Source organism: Lissotriton vulgaris, chromosome 9, assembly GCF_964263255.1.
Source record: "Lissotriton vulgaris chromosome 9, aLisVul1.2, whole genome shotgun sequence".
Taxonomy (NCBI): domain Eukaryota; kingdom Metazoa; phylum Chordata; class Amphibia; order Caudata; family Salamandridae; genus Lissotriton; species Lissotriton vulgaris.
Genome location: NC_141697.1, coordinates 1,116,493,409 through 1,116,510,430, shown reverse-complemented (window position 1 = coordinate 1,116,510,430; position 17,022 = coordinate 1,116,493,409). Strand labels below are relative to the sequence as shown.

The 17,022-nt window shown below is 48.5% G+C and overlaps 1 protein-coding gene across 4 annotated transcripts in view; it reads right to left on the bottom strand.

Annotated features, from left to right (window-relative positions):
- The window catches only part of TASOR (transcription activation suppressor), a 939,357-nt gene that overhangs the window by 715,162 nt on the left and 207,173 nt on the right, over positions 1-17,022 (bottom strand). For all 4 annotated transcript variants that reach the window (XM_086939126.1, XM_086939124.1, XM_086939127.1 and 1 more), the window contains exon 9: positions 6,354-6,459. In XM_086939126.1, coding sequence (XP_086795252.1) covers positions 6,354-6,459 — 106 coding nt within the window. The remainder of the gene's footprint in view (positions 1-6,353; positions 6,460-17,022) is intronic.

Genomic DNA, 17,022 nt, shown 5'->3' with positions numbered 1-17,022 from the left:
GGAGAAGGATCTGCCACTGGTCCAATTGCAGTCGAGCAGCGACCACTGCATGTCTTTTGCAGCCTCCTCTGTTCCCTAGATGGAATCAGACAGGTTCCCCTTGTGCTGGGACTTTAAATTCCACTGCAAAGCTTGCATGTGTCATCCAGCATGACTGGTGAGCAAAATGCAGCAGGTTAATAGGCCAAGAAGCCTCAGAGCCATCCTCACCAAGACCCTGGTCAGCGGATGAAACATCAGGATCATAGCTAAAATGTCCTAAACTTGTTGGAAAAGCTCAAAAATGCATTAACGATGTGGTCTGATTTTTCTTAAGACTTTGCTGCTCATTTGGGATTTTGCACTGGCTCTGGTTGTCCTATTTACTGACAGCCTTTATTGCACTGAATTTATGCATCTGCATTTATGATTCCTGTACCACACCTTTTGAATTCTTTAATAAATCTTTTACATTTATTTCTGATCTAGAACTCCATCACTGTGGGTCCTTACATAATGGACTGTATTTTTTTATATTTTTAGGGTGTCCTTATCTTGGAAATACATGGCCTAATGAAATTGAGGTTTAACACTGTCTCCGATTCATCAATCCTTGGGCGTATACTTGAGGGAATATTTTAGGGTGTTGAATTTTTGGGGTTCTCCGCACCCACAGTACCAACTTATTTTTTTCGCTTCCAATTTCGAATTCATTCACATTTACACAGCATTAAAAAAAATCACGTTTCAGTGTTGCTTTTCTAAGTGTGTGTGCGTTAGTAAACTTCTAATATTTAATTTTCTAAGCAGTAGAGGACACTGATTGGGTGTAGTGGAGCCCCATATGTCTATGGACCACAGTTTAAGAAAGCCTGTCCTACAGCAAGATAGTGAGTGGCTAGGGGTGTACTAAAGTGGTTTTGAGGTTGGGGTTGGAGGGGCAGATAATTGGGATGTACGGTGCCCCTGATGGTCAGGCCATTACCTGTTAGACCCATAGCCTCAAAAGGGCTGGGAGGCTAGTTGTGCGGATGGTGGACCCGGACATTGATACACCAAGCCCAGGGCACATCCCAGAAAAACGTGAAATGGTTGGGAAGATTGCTGGGCTGGAGCTGAAAGGCCAAAGAGCGCACCTTTGCTCGGCTCGCATTAAAACGCTTGAGGGCTGAGTCTGCCCTTTAAAAAAAACAAACGCATGTAAGTCGTCGTCAAAAGAAATGTCCATTAACCTCGGTTAACAAATTTGTCTTTACCTCCACAGTGGAGATGATGGACCTCAGCAACCCTACTACCAACAGTGGTTATCAGTATAGGGTAGGTCAAACTCCTACCCATCCTTACCACTGTTGCCTTCTTATGTTTGGCTCTGATCAGTCAGACCCAAAATATGGCATTCTGTCAGACCAAGATTGTGTTGTAGTGGTATTCTGCCTAAGTCCAATGGATTTATTACAGGATACAAGATATGGATGTCGCCTTGGTCTAGATGAAGCCGGTTTGGAGTCGGACACTATCAATTAATCAATCAATCAAGGCATTTATAAAGCGTACTACTCACCCGGAGGGTCTCAAGGCGCTAGGGGAGGGGGGTCCACTACTGCTCGAACAGCCAGGTCTTGAGCTGCTTCCTGAAGGCGAGGTGGTCCTGGGTCAGGCGGAGGTGGGTCGGGAGGGAGTTCCAAGGCTATGGCGGCGAGGTAGAAGGACCTTCCCCCTGTGGTGGCTCTTCGGATGCGGGGGACGGCGGTGAGGGCATGGCCGGTCGATCGAAGCTGGCGTTTGGGAGCGTAGAAGTTGAGGCGGCTGTTGAGGTATCCTGGGCCTTGTTGTGTAGGGCTTTGTGTGCGTGGGTGAGGAGACGGAAGGTGATTCTCTTGTTGACCGGGAACCAGTGCAGGTCTCAGGTGTCTGGAGATGTGGTTGCGACGGGGGATGTCCAGGATGAGTCGTGCTGAGGCGTTCTGGATCCGCTGGAGCCTCTTCTGGAGTTTGGCGGTGGTTCCCCGTAGAGGGAGTTGCCGTAGTCTAGGCGGCTGGTGACGAGGGCCTGGGTGACCGTCTTCCTGGTCTCAGTGGGGATCCACCGGAAGATCTTTCGTAGCATGCGCAGGATGTTGAAGCACGTCGAGGAGACGGCGTTGACTTGTCTGGTCATGGAGAGGGAGGAGTCCAGGATGACGCCCAGGTTGCGTGCGTGGTCTGTCGGTTTGGGTGCGCTGCCTAGGGCGGGGGGCCACCAGGAGTCGTCCCAGGCGGAGGGTGAAGATCCCAGAATGAGGACTTCTGTCTTGTCCGAGTTCAGTTTCAGGCGGCTGTTCTTCATCCATTCGGCTACCTCTTTCATCCCTTCGTGTAGGTTGGCTCTGGCGGTGGCGGGGTCGTTGGTGAGGGAGAGGATCAGCTGGGTGTCGTCGGCGTAGGAGATGATGTTGAGGTTGTGCTGGCGTGCGATGGCTGCGAGGGGGCTCATGTAGACGTTGAAGAGGGTAGGGCTGAGTGAGGAGCCTTGAGGAACGCCGCAGATGACTTCGGTGGCTTCTGATCTGAACGGGGGGAGGCGGACTCTGTGTCCTTCCGGCGAGGAAGGAGATGATCCACTCCAGTGCCTTCTCCTGGATTCTGACGTTGCTGAGGCGCTGTACTAGGGTACGGTGGCAGACAGTGTCGAAGGCCGCGGAGAGGTCTAGGAGGATGAGGGCCGCTGTTTCTCCGTTGTCGAGCAGGGTTCGGATGTCATCGGTGGCTGCGATCAGGGTGGCCTCGGTGCTGTGGTTGGCCCGGAAGCCAGACTGCGAGAGGTCGAGGGATCCGTTCGTCTCGAGGAAGACGGCCAGCTGCTTGTTGACTGTCTTCTCGGTGACTTTTGCAGGAAACGGGAGCAGCAAGATGGGGCGGTAGTTCTTGAGGTCGGTGGGGTCGGCTGATGTCTTAAGTAGAGCGCTGAGTTCGGCGTGCTTCCAGCTCTCCGGGAAGGTAGCGGTGTTGAAGGAGGTGTTGATGATGTCCCGCAGGAAGGATGCGATGACAGTGTTGGCCTTGTTGAAGACGTGGTGAGGGCAGGGGTCGGACGGAGATCCGGAGTGGATGGAGTTCATCGTGCGGATGGTGTCTTCGGTGCTGATCGGGGTCCAGGCGCGGAGGGTGGTGGTGGTGGGCGCTGGTTCGGTCGTGGCGTGCGTCGTTGAGTGCTGAAGCTGTTGTGTATGTCCGCAATCTTGTTGTGGAAGTAGGAGGCGAGGGAGTTGCAGAGGTCTTGCGAAGGGGTGATGTTGTTGTTTCCGGCGTTGGGGTTGGAGAGCTCTTTAACGATGTACAAGAGTTCCTTGCTGTTGTGTGCGTTGTTGTCCAAGCGTTCCTTGAATGCAGTTTTCTTGGTGGCATGGATCAGTTGGTGGTGTTTTCGGGTGGCGAGCTTGAGGGCAGTCATGTTGTCCGGTGTTGGGTCTTTGCGCCAGGCTTTCTCGAGGGCTCTGCAGTTCTTCTTGGAGCTCTTGAGTTCGTCGGTGAACCATGGGGCTTTCTTGCTGCCGGGTCTGCTAAGCGGGGTCCTCAGAGGGGCGAGGTCGTCTGCGCAGTCGCTGATCCACTTCGTGAGGTTGGTGGCTGCTTCGCTGGGGTTCGTTGCGCGGGTGGGTTCTTGCTCAGGGAAGTTGCGAGCTGGTCGGCTGTGATCTTGTTCCAGCTTCTGCGTGCAACCTGTTGCTGGTGGTGGTGGATCGTGGTCCTTCTGAAGCTGAAGTGGACGCAGCTGTGGTCCGTCTAGTGGAGTCCGGTGGCGTGGCTGAAGGTGATGTCCTTGCTGGATGAGAAGACGGGGTCGAGTGTGTGTCCGGCGTAGTGGGTGGGGGTGGTCACCAGCTGCTTGAGTCCGAGGTTTGCGAGGTCGTCCAGCAGGGTGGTGGTGTTGCGGTCGTTGTTGTTCTCCAGGTGGAAGTTGAGGTCCCCGAGGAGGATGTAGTCAGCGGAGAGGAGGGCGTGCGGGCTGACGAAGTCGGCGATGTCTTCGCTGAATTGTGTGCGTGGTCCCGGGGGTCTGTAGATGAGGGTGCCTCTGAGGGTCGTCTTTGGGTCGATGTGGATCTGGAAGTGGAGGTGCTCGGCGGGTGCTCGGGTGTCGTCGGTGTTGGTCGTGATGCGGATGGTGTTCTTGTGGACGATGGCGATGCCTCCTCCAGTCTGGTTGACGCGGTCCCTCTGGATGATCTTGTAGCCGTCTGGGATGGCGATGGCGATGTCGGGCGCTGAGGAGGCGTTCATCCAGGTTTCCGTGAGGAAGGCGACGTCTGGGGCTGTGATGTGGAGCAGGTTCCAGAGCTCGACGGCGTGTCTGTGGACGGAGCGGGTGTTGAGAAGGATGCACTTGAGGTGGTTGCTGCTTTTGCGCGTCGTGGTCTTGGTCAGTGCTGGAGTAGTGCAGGTCCGGACGCAGGCGAACTTGCAGGAGTGGCAGCAGAAGGGTCCGTGGGTGTGTCTCGGGGTGGCTCGGTAGCAACCCGGGGTTCGGCCGGCGTTGAGTGCGTAGAGTTCGGTGGCGTCGTAGGTCCGGCGGGTGGGCTGGAGTCTGCGGGGGCCAGGGGTCCTGGCACTGGGCACGGTCCAGGCGCGGACGGGTGCAGACGGGCTTACCTTTGGCGCACCTTCGGCGCGCGTCCGCTGCGTGGTCGCTGAGGGGGCGTCATAAGAAGGGAGCCGGGAGGGCGGGTCAGCTGGGGCGGGAGCGTGGGATCCAATCGGCTGACGGGGGGCAGGGCCGCAGGCAGGCAGCGGCGGGAAAGCGAGTACGGGCTTGGCGGGCGGCCCTGCGGCGGCTGGGGTGCTCGCTGACGGCGTAGGCGAGAAGCAGGCAGGTACAGCAGCAGGAGGCAGGTGGCAGGAGCAGGAGGTACTAGGAGCGTTGGGGTGACCAGGCCGAGGCGCAGTGGTCACTCCCGAGACGGAGACGGGTTCCCCTTAAGAAGGGAGCAGGGAGGGCGGGTCAGCTGGGAGGCGGTAGCGTGGGATCCAATCGGCTGGCGGGGGGGCAGGGCCGCAGGCAGGCAGCGGCGGGAAAGCGAGTGCGGGCTTGGCGGGCGGCCCTGCGTTGGCTGGGGCGCTCGCTGACGGCGTAGGTGAGCAGGCAGGCACAGCAGCAGGAGGCAGGTGGCAGGAGCAGGAGGTACTAGGAGCGTTGGGGTGACCAGGCCGAGGCGCAGTGGTCACTGCGCCTCGGCCTGGTCACTACAATAGGTTGTGGTTCCTCGTCATTCACAGGTGACTGCAGTGCCTTTATACGGGACAGTGCAGACTGGAGAGCTGCTCTCGATGTCAGTATGAAAGCCGAAGCAAGGTCAAGGATTTAGACAGCACGGAGGGTGAACCTGCTGGAGGTAGCCTGACTGGGGGTCCCTGAGGATCTTTGGGGCCTGAAAGGGCACCAGAGGGAACCAGAAGCTTGCCAAAGATGCAAGCATGGCCTCTTGAAAGGCTCCAACCTGCTGCCATGTCGCCGATGGACAGGGATCTCGGGGTACATCGGTATCAACAATGGAACAGGAGCGAAACCAGGAGGCCATGTGACGCCTTTGCACCTTCTCTAGAGAACCAGAAGGATGGGAAAGAGCCAAGTCCTGCTTGGATTGCCCATGTTTTCTCCTCAACTTACCTGAAGACTTTGACCATGAGGTGCATCTGCTTGGGAATCACTTTGTAAGAGGGTCCTTGATCTCTACTTCAACTTGGAGCGGGACATCGGAGCCTCTCGGTGCTTAGTCACATAGAGCTCCACTATGCATCCTCGGATGGTCTTTAGTTTCATTTGGGCGCAGTTATCGTAGGCCTTGGAGCCGTGTGTCAAGCCCAACCACCAGAGGCATACCTCGTAGGGATCTGTCACAGAAATCTATTTGAGCTAGTCTCTACAAGGTTCACCCCTTGTCATTTTAGCCAGTGACATGACCCACGCACAACTGAAAATTTGTTGAACATCTCTTTACAAAGTGAAGAAAGAAGCAGTGCATTGAATCCGTGTCTGAAGGTCCAGAGAGAAAACAAATTATGTCGGCGAAGATGGGTGGTGGTTATATGTGGAGTTGGCGCTGAGTCCCAGAGCACCACCTACTGGCAACAGAAACACTTCTTTGGAGTTTTTTGGGTTCAGTCTGATGTCTGAGGAAATTCACATGGGGAGTAATCGGTGGTTAAAAGTATCCATCAGAAAGAAATGCAATTCAGTGTAACAGCCCTCATATACAGACAAAATATTGTGTTTACAATTGAATGACATGAAAGTTAATATGAGAGGTTGATTGGTGAAATGAAATGAAAAATGAAGTGCGGGTAAACTAAGTTTAGGACACTTCATTTAGGAGAACAGTTTCCCAGTAAACACTTACAGTTTGTAAGGTAGAAAAGGAAGGGTTGCTGACTTCATATAAGCGTAGCACAAAAGTTTTCCTTTATTTAAAAGCTGTCCACGCCACAAGGTATAGTTCAAATGTTCTAGAAAAAAAAATGAAAATATATCTGTAGCGCTGTCAAAGTGTCATACCTTTCAAGTTCAACTGAAGCAAATATTGCAATATATATTACAAAGACAATTATAGTGCCTACTTTAAATATTTCATGATGGAAAACATTGATGAATGGCATATGACTTTAATTGTTGAACATTAGCCGCAAGGAAAAGTTACTTATTTGAAACCTAGGGCTATATCTATGGTAAATAATAACTGTCATTTCATTATTGCGATTCTTACCAAGTCGCAATTGGGAAATCTCAATCCTATGTCAGGACCAGAGGCTCAGATTATGCCTTCTTCCTTCGTTTTATTTAATCAGCAGCCATTTTGAAACACAACAAAACTACCTTTCCCATGAACAGCAGGGAAATAGGCAAAAGTTCAGAACAAAAGTCCTTCATCTCTGTCTGCAGTCCTGTCCCAACTTGGTCCTACTACTCTGTTCACTCCTCCTCTTTCTTTGCTGCTCAGCAGCAAGTTAAGTGGTTTTTTCTTTCTTGTCCTGTTGCCGGGTTGACTTGATATCTCCCGTTTTCTGGGACCGCTTGACTTTATCTGTTTTCTCCACAGATTCCCTCGGTTGCAGGATTCACTTGCTTACCTTACGTGACTTTAATGCCTGTTTTTTTACTGCAGTGAGGTCCCCCCACCGCTTGGGGGCAATGTGGCATCTCTATGGGCAGCACGTCTTTGGCACTCTGAATAGAGTGCTGACCAGCGCTGTCCCGTGGAGAGCCCAGCCTCGTCCCCAGCCACCTATGAGAAACCAGACATTGACCTGAAGATGGCGACGTTCCTGGCCAAGTTTGTTAAGGACCCTAAGAAGGGTATCAACTGGTCCTGGCGCTCCTGCCAGGACAAGCTCCTGTACGCGGTGGGCCCTTTGACTAAGATCCTAGACATGGCCGAGGGGGCCAAGGACTCTGGTTCTTTAATCTCCCCGGAACTGTTGTCAGGATGGGCACACCGCGCCATTATATTCCTGGAGAACACGAACGGTGCGCTCTCTACAGAGTGGCATTGCTCCCTTTGAATAAAGGTGGCCCCTAAGGGGGGTTTGTTTGGGGACCCCTTTGTTAAAGAACTTAATAAGTTTGTGGCGACGTTCACCTCACTGGTCTGTCCAACATTCGCAGGGTCTTTACCCCTCATGTTTTCAATGGGGCGTGGAGTGGCAGGGGGTGGTCTGGCAGGGACCGGTCGATTCCTACTTCAACCCTGACAAGGGACAAGGCTTGCCGGCATGGGCAATATCAGGACAATGCATGCTTCAATGCGTTCTACCTACCTTACCAGAGGACAGAAGTTCCAAGGCTGTGGACACTACAGAGGTCAGTACAACACCTCTGGCACAGGTGAGTATGCTACCATCGGTGCGCCTGCGAGTGGGAGTGGGAGGTCAATTGGCACTCTTCCTCCCGGCTTGGGCTTCTGTCACAAGCGACGCCTGGGACTTCAAACAGTGCAGGGCTTCTAGGTGGAGATCTACCGCTGTCCTCATTAGGTGACCCTCCTCATCCAATTTCTTTTTCCCAGCGTGAACGGAATTGATAGCCGACGAGGTCTTTGCCTGTATTAAAAAAGGGGCGATTTTCTGTTCAGAAGTGCACCCCAATGGGTTTGTCAGCAATATTTTCCTGGTCGACAAGGCCGACGGGGCCGGAGACCAGTGATCAACTTGAAGGACTTCAACAAGTGGGTGGTATATCGCCACTTCAAAATGGAGGGTATCCACCTTCTCCGGGACATGTTGAGGCCTCTCGACTGGGTGGTCCGGCTGGACCTGAAGGACACATACATCACGGTCCCAATCTTTCTTCTTCACCGCTGTTTCCTGCAGGTCAGGTGGGACGACCAGGTCTTCGAGTTCGCCACTCTGCCTTTCGGGCTATCCTCTGTGCCATTGTTGTTTCACAAAGGTCCTCAGGCCTGTGGTGGAATTCCTAAGAGCGCAAGGCATATGGATGATAGTCTACCTAGACAACATGCTCTTTCTGGCCCAGTGTCCCAACAAGATGAACCAACACTTGCGGTCAGGGGTGAACTTTTTGCAGAGGTTGGAGTTCATTATAAACTAAAAGAATCCCGTCTGACCCCGGTTCAATGTGCAACCTTTTTGGGATTCACAATAGACAGTCTACTTAATCAATCAATCAAAAGCATTTTATTCGATTCAAAGAATCATATTTTTATTTATTTTACACATTTGTTAGGCGCGCTGTTACCAAACGGTGTCCTGGTGCTGAGGGATCACTAGAGGGCATGTCGGATAAGATTAGTGTGTGAATAGCCAGGTTTTCAGGGCCCTTATAAAGGGCAGCAGGTCAGAAGTCTGCCTTAGGGCCAGAGGCAGAGCATTCCAAGCCCTAGCCGCTCCTAGGGAGAAACTCAGAAGACCCAAGCGACCTGGTCGGTATGTACCACTGAAAGAGCGAGGTCATGCAATGGGGTCCCAAACCATTCAGTGCTTTGAAAACTACACAGAGAGTCTTAAACGCTATTCTTTTCAGCACTGGCAGCCAGTGTAGCTTTACCAGATCTTGTGCTACCGAAGAGAATTTGGAAGTACCCGTAATCAGACGGGCAACCGCATTCTGTAAGATTTGAAGCTTGTTCAACAGCCCCTGTTGGGCATTTAGGAGCAGGCTGTTACAATAGTCTAAGCGGGATATTGCCAATCCTGTTACTACAGTCTTTCTGTGTTCGTCAGGGATAAAAGGGAGCACTTTCGTATAATTTTCAAGACATAGTGGATGGATGAAGACAGGGCGTTGACTTGGGGCCAGATGGAGAGTCGTGCATCTGCACCCCCAGGTTTTTGACCTTAGTAACTGGAGAGGGGGGCGTCCCCATTTCCTCGGGCCACCATCTTGGGGACCAGAAGTTCTCTTTGGCCCCGAATAGGACTTCAGTCTTAGCTGAATTCAGTTTAAGACAGTTTTTTGCCATCCAGTTACTGACCTCACGCATGCAGTCCCTAAACCAGTCAGCTGTGTCATCTACTCCACCCGGTAGCAGCATCACTACAATCTGTGTGTCGTCTGCATATGATGTTACCTTGAAGTCGAAAGATCTTATAACTGGCGCCAGGGTGGAGACGTACACATTAAAAAGGGTTGGACTCAAGGACGAACCTTGAGGGACTCGACAAGGGAGTACAAAAGGGGCCGATTCATAGTCTCCCAGAGCTACCACCTGAGTCCTGCTGGACAGGAAGGCATGCAAGATCTTAAGGGCCTTTCCCTGAATTCCGCGGGCCCCCAACCGGTCCACCAGCAGCCTGTGGTGGACCGTGTCGCAGGCTGCGGACAGGTCCAACATGATCAGGGAGGCTCTTCCTCCTGCATCCATCACTTGATATCTTCGGCAGATTTGATCAGAGCTGACTCTGTACTATTCACTTTTTTAAAATAGTTAGCAGTGGTCTTGTGACTTCATTTGAGAAGATATTTGGAGTAATTCCTGCTTTCTTCCATTCAATATTCTCGAGCTTATTTGGTGGATTCCCTGTTTTGCTGGCGCTGGCTGCAGGCGTTCTGGTTATATTTTGTTTTATTGTTGTAGTACTTTATTCGATAGCAAAGTATCATAAAAGTAAATACATCATAAATTGAATTAAAAACTATTACATCATAAAAGGGATAAAAGTTGCTAAAAGTATTCAATATAAATTTTGTTTAAAAAATAGGTTTTTCTAAAAATTCCAGATTAGTAAAAAAAGGAGAGGAACCCAAATGAGTACGTCACAGCAAAAGAAAAAAGGGTGCTAGGAGGTAAAGTGCTAATTCAAACAATTTAACAAGATTTGAATGACTACCCAGTACTCAATCGCACCAGCTTAGATCGTATTTGCCATGCACTTCCCAGAAATTTTGCAACCCCGGCAATTATCAACATCGAGGAAGTGTCCGTTGTCAAAATGCGAAGAGCCACTGAACACTGCCGTGTCCCCAATTCTCTGCATACTGGGCGTAGCCATCTTTTCCTTGCCCCCTTGTATGCTCTACAGGCAAACAGGAAGTGCCCAAGCGTTTCAGTAGGATTAGGGCACCCCGGACATGCCATTTGGTGATGTTTGAAATTTTTCCACCTGCTGGTAAAGATATTCAGGGGCAAGGTGCCATGCCGCATTTTGAGGAACAGAGATCTGTCTCTTGGTAAGGTGATAAAATCAAGGAATGGCTCCAGCTTCGGTATAGGCTTATGTAATAAAAATTGATCAGTTAAAGCACCCCACTTCGGGTTTGACGAGTCCCTTTCTTGAATCCTCACCCAATACAACTTTTTAACAATGTCTTTCGGCGGCGGCTGCTGAGATAGCCATTCTTCTTTAAGTCCCATGTTAAACACCAAGTCCCTTAAATTTTTCAGCCAGGGGATCACCCCAAAACCATTCAACTCAATAAGTTCGTCGAGGACTGCAGCATAGTGGCTAAGGTCCGGCGTCCTTCTTAAGCGGACCCAATATAATAAAGGTCGGAGACCGACAATGTCTTTAATGGAGCGACGTCCCAAATCATAGAGTAGCGGTTTAATAGGGGTGGAGACCGGGAGGCCCACTAGCTCTCTCATAAATTTATGCTCAGCTGTAGCTAAATCAGTAATTCTTTCGAACCCCCAAAGTTCGGAGCCATAGGTTGCAGCAGAAAGCGCCTTGCCCTCATACACTGCTAGGACAGGGCTAATAGGTTTGCTGGATGTCAAACGGTGGTCTCTAGCAATTGCTCCTGACACCCTTTTAAAGTTAAGCAGCATCTTGGCAATATGAGCATCCCAGTTCATCTTACGATTTATTCTGACCCCAAGGTAATCAAATGCATTAACCTCCTCCAATAAGGTACCATCCAATGCAATATGAATTTTCTTCAATTTTTTATTTCTAGACAAAACCATCAATTTGGTTTTGGTGGTGTTGATTATGAGGCCACGATCTTTACAAAAGCCACTAAACCTGTCTAGAAGTTTCTGAAGACCAGAGGGGGTTTTAGACATGAGGAGAGTGTCATCAGCAAAGAGGAGGGTAGGTGTTTTTTCTCCAGCCAGGGTGGGGGCATCCGCTGGGTCCTCCCTCAAATGGTCTGCCACCCCATTTATAAAGAGGGAGAACAAAGTCGGAGCCATCACACACCCTTGGCGGACCCCCCTCTGCACAGGTATTTTCGCTGTCAGCTGACCTTCATTCCCCCATCTGATTCTCGCGTATGTACCATCATGTAATCTTTTGATTAGTTCCAAGAGGTAGCATGGGATGCCCATTTCGTGCAGTACCTGCCACAATTTGACCCGGGGGACCAAATCAAATGCGGTCTTGAGGTCAATGAAGGCCAAGTATAACGACCCTTTACCAATAGAAACAGTCTTCCAATAGGTCGCTATGAATCTAAATACTTGGTCCATTGTACCTATTTTTTGTCTAAAACCCGCTTGTAAATGTGTTAAAATGTCCCCCTCTTCAAGCCAAATCCCCATTCTGGAGATAAGAACCCTGCCAACCACCTTTTGGATGACGTCAATTAGACTTATTGGTCTGTAGTTGGCAGGGTCCTCTTTCGCCCCCTTTTTATAAATTGCAACCACCTCCGCTCCCTTCCATGAATCTGGGACTGGGTAGCCTTTTAACAATAAATTCATCAAATGAAGAATAAGGTTGGCCCATAGGAGGGGGTCATGAAGAATAAGATCGCCTGGGAGCCCATCTGGGCCTGCGGCCTTCCCACGGGTTATGCTTTTAATGGCTGACTGGACTTCCGAAAGTATAAAATAGTCAGCAGGTTCAGGTAGGATAGGGACTGTCTCGGGGTCTTGGGGGATAATCAGGGATTGCTCTGACCTTACCTCGCTGCAATAGAGATTTGAAAAATGCGTGAACCATTGATGTTCAGTTATGGTATTAGGGATGGAATCTGAGCCCCGTCTAGTTAGTTGGTTTATTAGGGCCCAAAAAGTAGTAGAATCTTTTAGGTAAGCCGCCTTTTTTAATTCCTGCCAATGGTCCTCCTCCCAAATCCGTTTGGCAGATTCTGTAGATTTTTTATATTCATGTCTGGCCAGCCTTACTGCTACAGGATCTTTTTTCTGTAAGGCTAAGGAAATCGCATTCCTTCGGACTCTACATTCTTTAGTGAACCATGGATTACCTTTTTTAGGTACACATTTTATCCCTCCCTTGGAACCTCTTATTTTAAAATGAGAACCTATATTTTCTATAAATTCATTATAGGATTTTCTAAGGTCTACACTGATTACAGGATCAAGCGCGGAGTTGAGCTGGGAAAATTCTACCACCATTGAAGCCACTTTAAGTCCTATGCCGGCTAATGTATCCTCTTGGCATGCTACTTTATTCCATTTGAGCTTCCGATTGCAGTTGGTAGGCATCACTGCTTTTGAAGTTAAGGGAATATTACTGGGGTTCCCGCTAGTTTCCCATCTAATATCTGCACAGAGGGGATTATGATCACTATCAGGCATCTGCTTGACCTTCATGTCAACAACATATCCCCATGAATTTACATCTAGGATAATGTAATCAATACGTGAGGGCCCATTCAATCTATTAAAAGTCATTGCCCCGCTAGGGTCCGAAATGGTTCTCCCATTGAGTGCCCGTAGATTGAACTCCATAGTCAGAGCATTGATTTGCAGTGCCCTCACCGTCCACCTCTTGATGGGAGTTAGATTTAGAGGGGGTACAGAGTATCTAATATCTTCCTCCTGGGACCCTAAAAGATCTTCAACACATAGGGGTTCATATGTACAGTTTAGGTCCCCTCCCAAAATGATGTTAGAATGTGGGGGGATACCTGCCAAGGCCATTTCCAAACAGGAGATTGTAACCGAGTTTTGGTGAGGTGGGCCTCCTCTTGCATATACATTAAAAAGGTCAATTCTGCTACCATTCAATGGCCCTTTAAAGGATAAATGGAGGATGTCTTCTGAGTTAGCATTGTGGATTTTAATATTCAAGTTCAATGATACTTTAACCCAGATATGGAGTCCCCCCGAGGGTCGTCCCATACCTTGGGTTACTGCCGGTATGTAAAAGGTGGAATAACCAGGGATATACAGGGGTTCCAAACTCCAGGTCTCCTGGAACATGCAGATCTCATATTTATTAATAAATTCATGCCAATCAGGGATGGCCAGTTTCTTTTTGAGACCTGCAATGTTCCAGGACAGAATATGGATTATTCCAAGGTTGCCCTCTCCTACCCCACCTGCCCCTCTCATGATCTGATTTGGAGGGTCCAAGCTGGAAAGAATCGGGGGAGCGCTCAGTGCATTTGAGATATTTACCAATGGGTTCCCCTGAAAAACAGAATTTTGAAGTGAACTAGAATTAATACCAATTAGTCAGTCTATTCTATTAAGACCTGAGTCGTCGTCTGCCCCTTCAGTAGACCATGAGGGCAAGCGTCTGATCTGGATGTTAGAGTGGCTAGGGGGAGAGGACCGGAACTCCAAATTCACCAGATTATCCGCCATGCTATGGTTATTAAATTGGATTTCAATGCAATCACTACTAGAACTAAACAAGGACAATCTCTTGACACTTATCAGGTCTTCTCTAATGATGGATCTGCAGCCCCTGACGTGTCTAAGCCAGTGTATGGTTTTATTATGTAAGGAATCCCTGGGTTCATGACCATGATTATTGTTTAATTTTGGGACCCCTGTCATATAAACTATCTTATTATCAGATCTTGTAGGGTTATGCCCAGGTGTAAAAAATTGGCTCCCCGTGGTCGGGCTATCTCTTTTCGTCCTCCTATTACTGGATGATGGGGCAGTCGAAGGACCAGGCTTACTTTTGAGATCTAACCCTTGAGGTCTTATAGTATCAGCATATGATTTTGGATAGGACTTAGTGCTTAGAGGTGTGTTCTTTAAGCGCTTACAAGAAGCCGGGGAGCTAGAGGCGGTGTACAATAATTGTTGTGGTGGATTTGAAATTGGTAAAGGAGTGGCTAAATGCAAGGTTTTATTGGGGAAGGCTGCATTTCCTGTATGGTGTAATGTTGTCAGAATTTTCTTAATATCCACCATATCATGTTCTAGTTTCTCTAATTTAGAGAGGATAGCTTTAATTGAACCAGAACAATTCAGGCAACCCTCCGATCTTGGAACACAAATGTCTAATACATTATCAATGTCACCCCGTTTTGACACCTGAGCAATTACATCTGCTGCATCACCTGTTTCCCCCTCCAACACAGCATATTTATTACTACATGGGATTGTAATATCCCTAGGGTTTGGCTGTAAAGACCCGTTGTCGGCGATATAACTTTTAGCCATTAGAGGATCATCATCTATAGAGCCTGGTAGACCCACTGTAGCCAGCACAGAGGTGTTCTCAGGGCGGGTGTGTACTAAACAGATAGGTAAGGATTGAGGAGTAGTAATTTTCCTTTTAAAAATATCCGGGATCACTTTCCCTCTACCTATACCTGGCTCTTCTAGATTGAGTGTAGTAATCACTTCCAATTGTGGTGTATTATCAGCTAAGATTTCCTCAAAATCACCGACAAGATTTTCAATACGTGTCAGGGTGGAATCTGCACTCTTGACATTAAGCTTTTTTGTCTTTTTCCCCTTCTTTGTTTTCGGCTGCTGAACACCCCCCTCCATGGATTTGCGTTTGCCCATTGCACTGGTGTTTGGCCGGTGTACTATATTTTGTTTTATTAAAAATGGATGCCTGTCCTGTGTTACACGCCGCACAACCCACCTGGCACTGTTACGCAACAGGATGCTTGAATACTATGGCATGTTGCCGCTTGCGACTTTAAGCACGGCATATGGATTATCGTTTCGATTTTCCTATTTCACATGTGTCCAGCCTGTGTTTCATTGCCTGAGCTGCGATTTCAACTGGGCCCTTGATTTGTGTCTCTGCAAGACGGTGTCTCCTGACGTCGATTTTAATCATCTGATGAGTCCCATAGTTGCTCACGAGGTGGTTTGTGTTGGCGGAAGGATTATGACCATGGCAGCGATGCATGGACTAATGGGTCGTTGGAACATACTCACAGCAGCGCAAGATTTCTTGGCACACAGCTTTATTGAGAACCCACCGAGTTGTCCTCTGATGATGCTAGAGGCTCCGGTGCTTGAAGAGCACGTATGTTCTTTCCCACTATTAAATTGGATGGATAAACTGTTTTCGGATGACGACAGTGACTTCAGGCTGGAGGCTGTTGCTGCATATTTTGCATATTCAGTCCTGTCCTGAAAGCTTTCGACTTTTTGGGATAATACTCTGTTCTTAATTGCAATATTTTTTTTAAATTATGCGTGATTTTTTCGTTACCCAGACCTATTGACTTGAGCAAAAATTAAAAAATTTTAAATTGACTTACAAATGCGTTTTTTTCAATCAATCTTTATAATTTGACGTGGCTCATTGTTCTTGAACTCTGTCTTCTCGATGTGCCCCGTGCCTTATCTTATCTTATCTTAGCCGTGCTCGGATCATGGGGGGATGTCATATAGTTGCTGCTTACCTATATACCGTGTTAAGTTAGCATGAGCTTATTAAATGTTTAAACGCCATTTTAGCTTCTGCTGCTTCTGCACACGACACATAATTGTTGCTTTAGCTTTCAGCCTAGAAGAGCGTTGTGATTTATACGAGAATAATATGTTATTGCTCTGATAACATTGCTTAGTATACGGTGTCTGTACAGTGAGTGCTGAAACCTTGAAGGATGAGTAAACACAGTGTTATTGTAAGGTCTGATCTTCGCACTTTCCTAGACATGACATAAATGCAGCTGCTGGCAAATCTGGCTTTAGGCGCGTTTTATATTGCTTTGCAAAGAACAGATAAACGCACTTGATGGTGCTTCGCATGCAGAGAGCTGGTGGAAGACGATGTGATCCTCTGCCACTGAGTGATTGAGGTATGGGGTCGCCCTGCTAAAGCCCAAAGAGACCTTCTTAGATATAATATAATATGCTAGTTAGAGAGGGTGAGAATTAGGTGTTGTTATCTCCTATTCATTTCAACATGTTAGCATGTGGTCACCTTTTGCATTTTATGGACTAGTAACTATGCTGATAACATTGCTTCTTATAATATGTTTGCTTGTATTATCTAAGATACTGCGTTTGAGAACCCGGCATTAGTAAATAAATATTTCAAATATGCAGGAGTCCTCATTTACTCCACGTTCTGGTTTGAAATGATTGTATAACGAAAGAGTGTCTATGTGTTCCACGTGACCTGAGGTATTCCTAAGATCATGTTCTGGCTTGTCTAAACATTGGGAGTTTGTTATGACCAATGAGACACCGTAGCTAGCTCGGTAAGGGGATTTTGGGTACTAAGGTGAGTTTTGGGCCATCCTAATTCACTGAGGTTCCAAATCTCTATGCACAGTTCTGTAGGAGAATGGAATTAGGTTTCATTGTTGAATTGTACCTGTTGTCATGCTTTGCATGCTAATGTTCTTTTTGACGATTGTTCTGTGATACACTCCGTTTGAAGTGATTTTCTGACGATGCCAGTTTTTGCAGGGAATAATGGGGCGAAACAGGA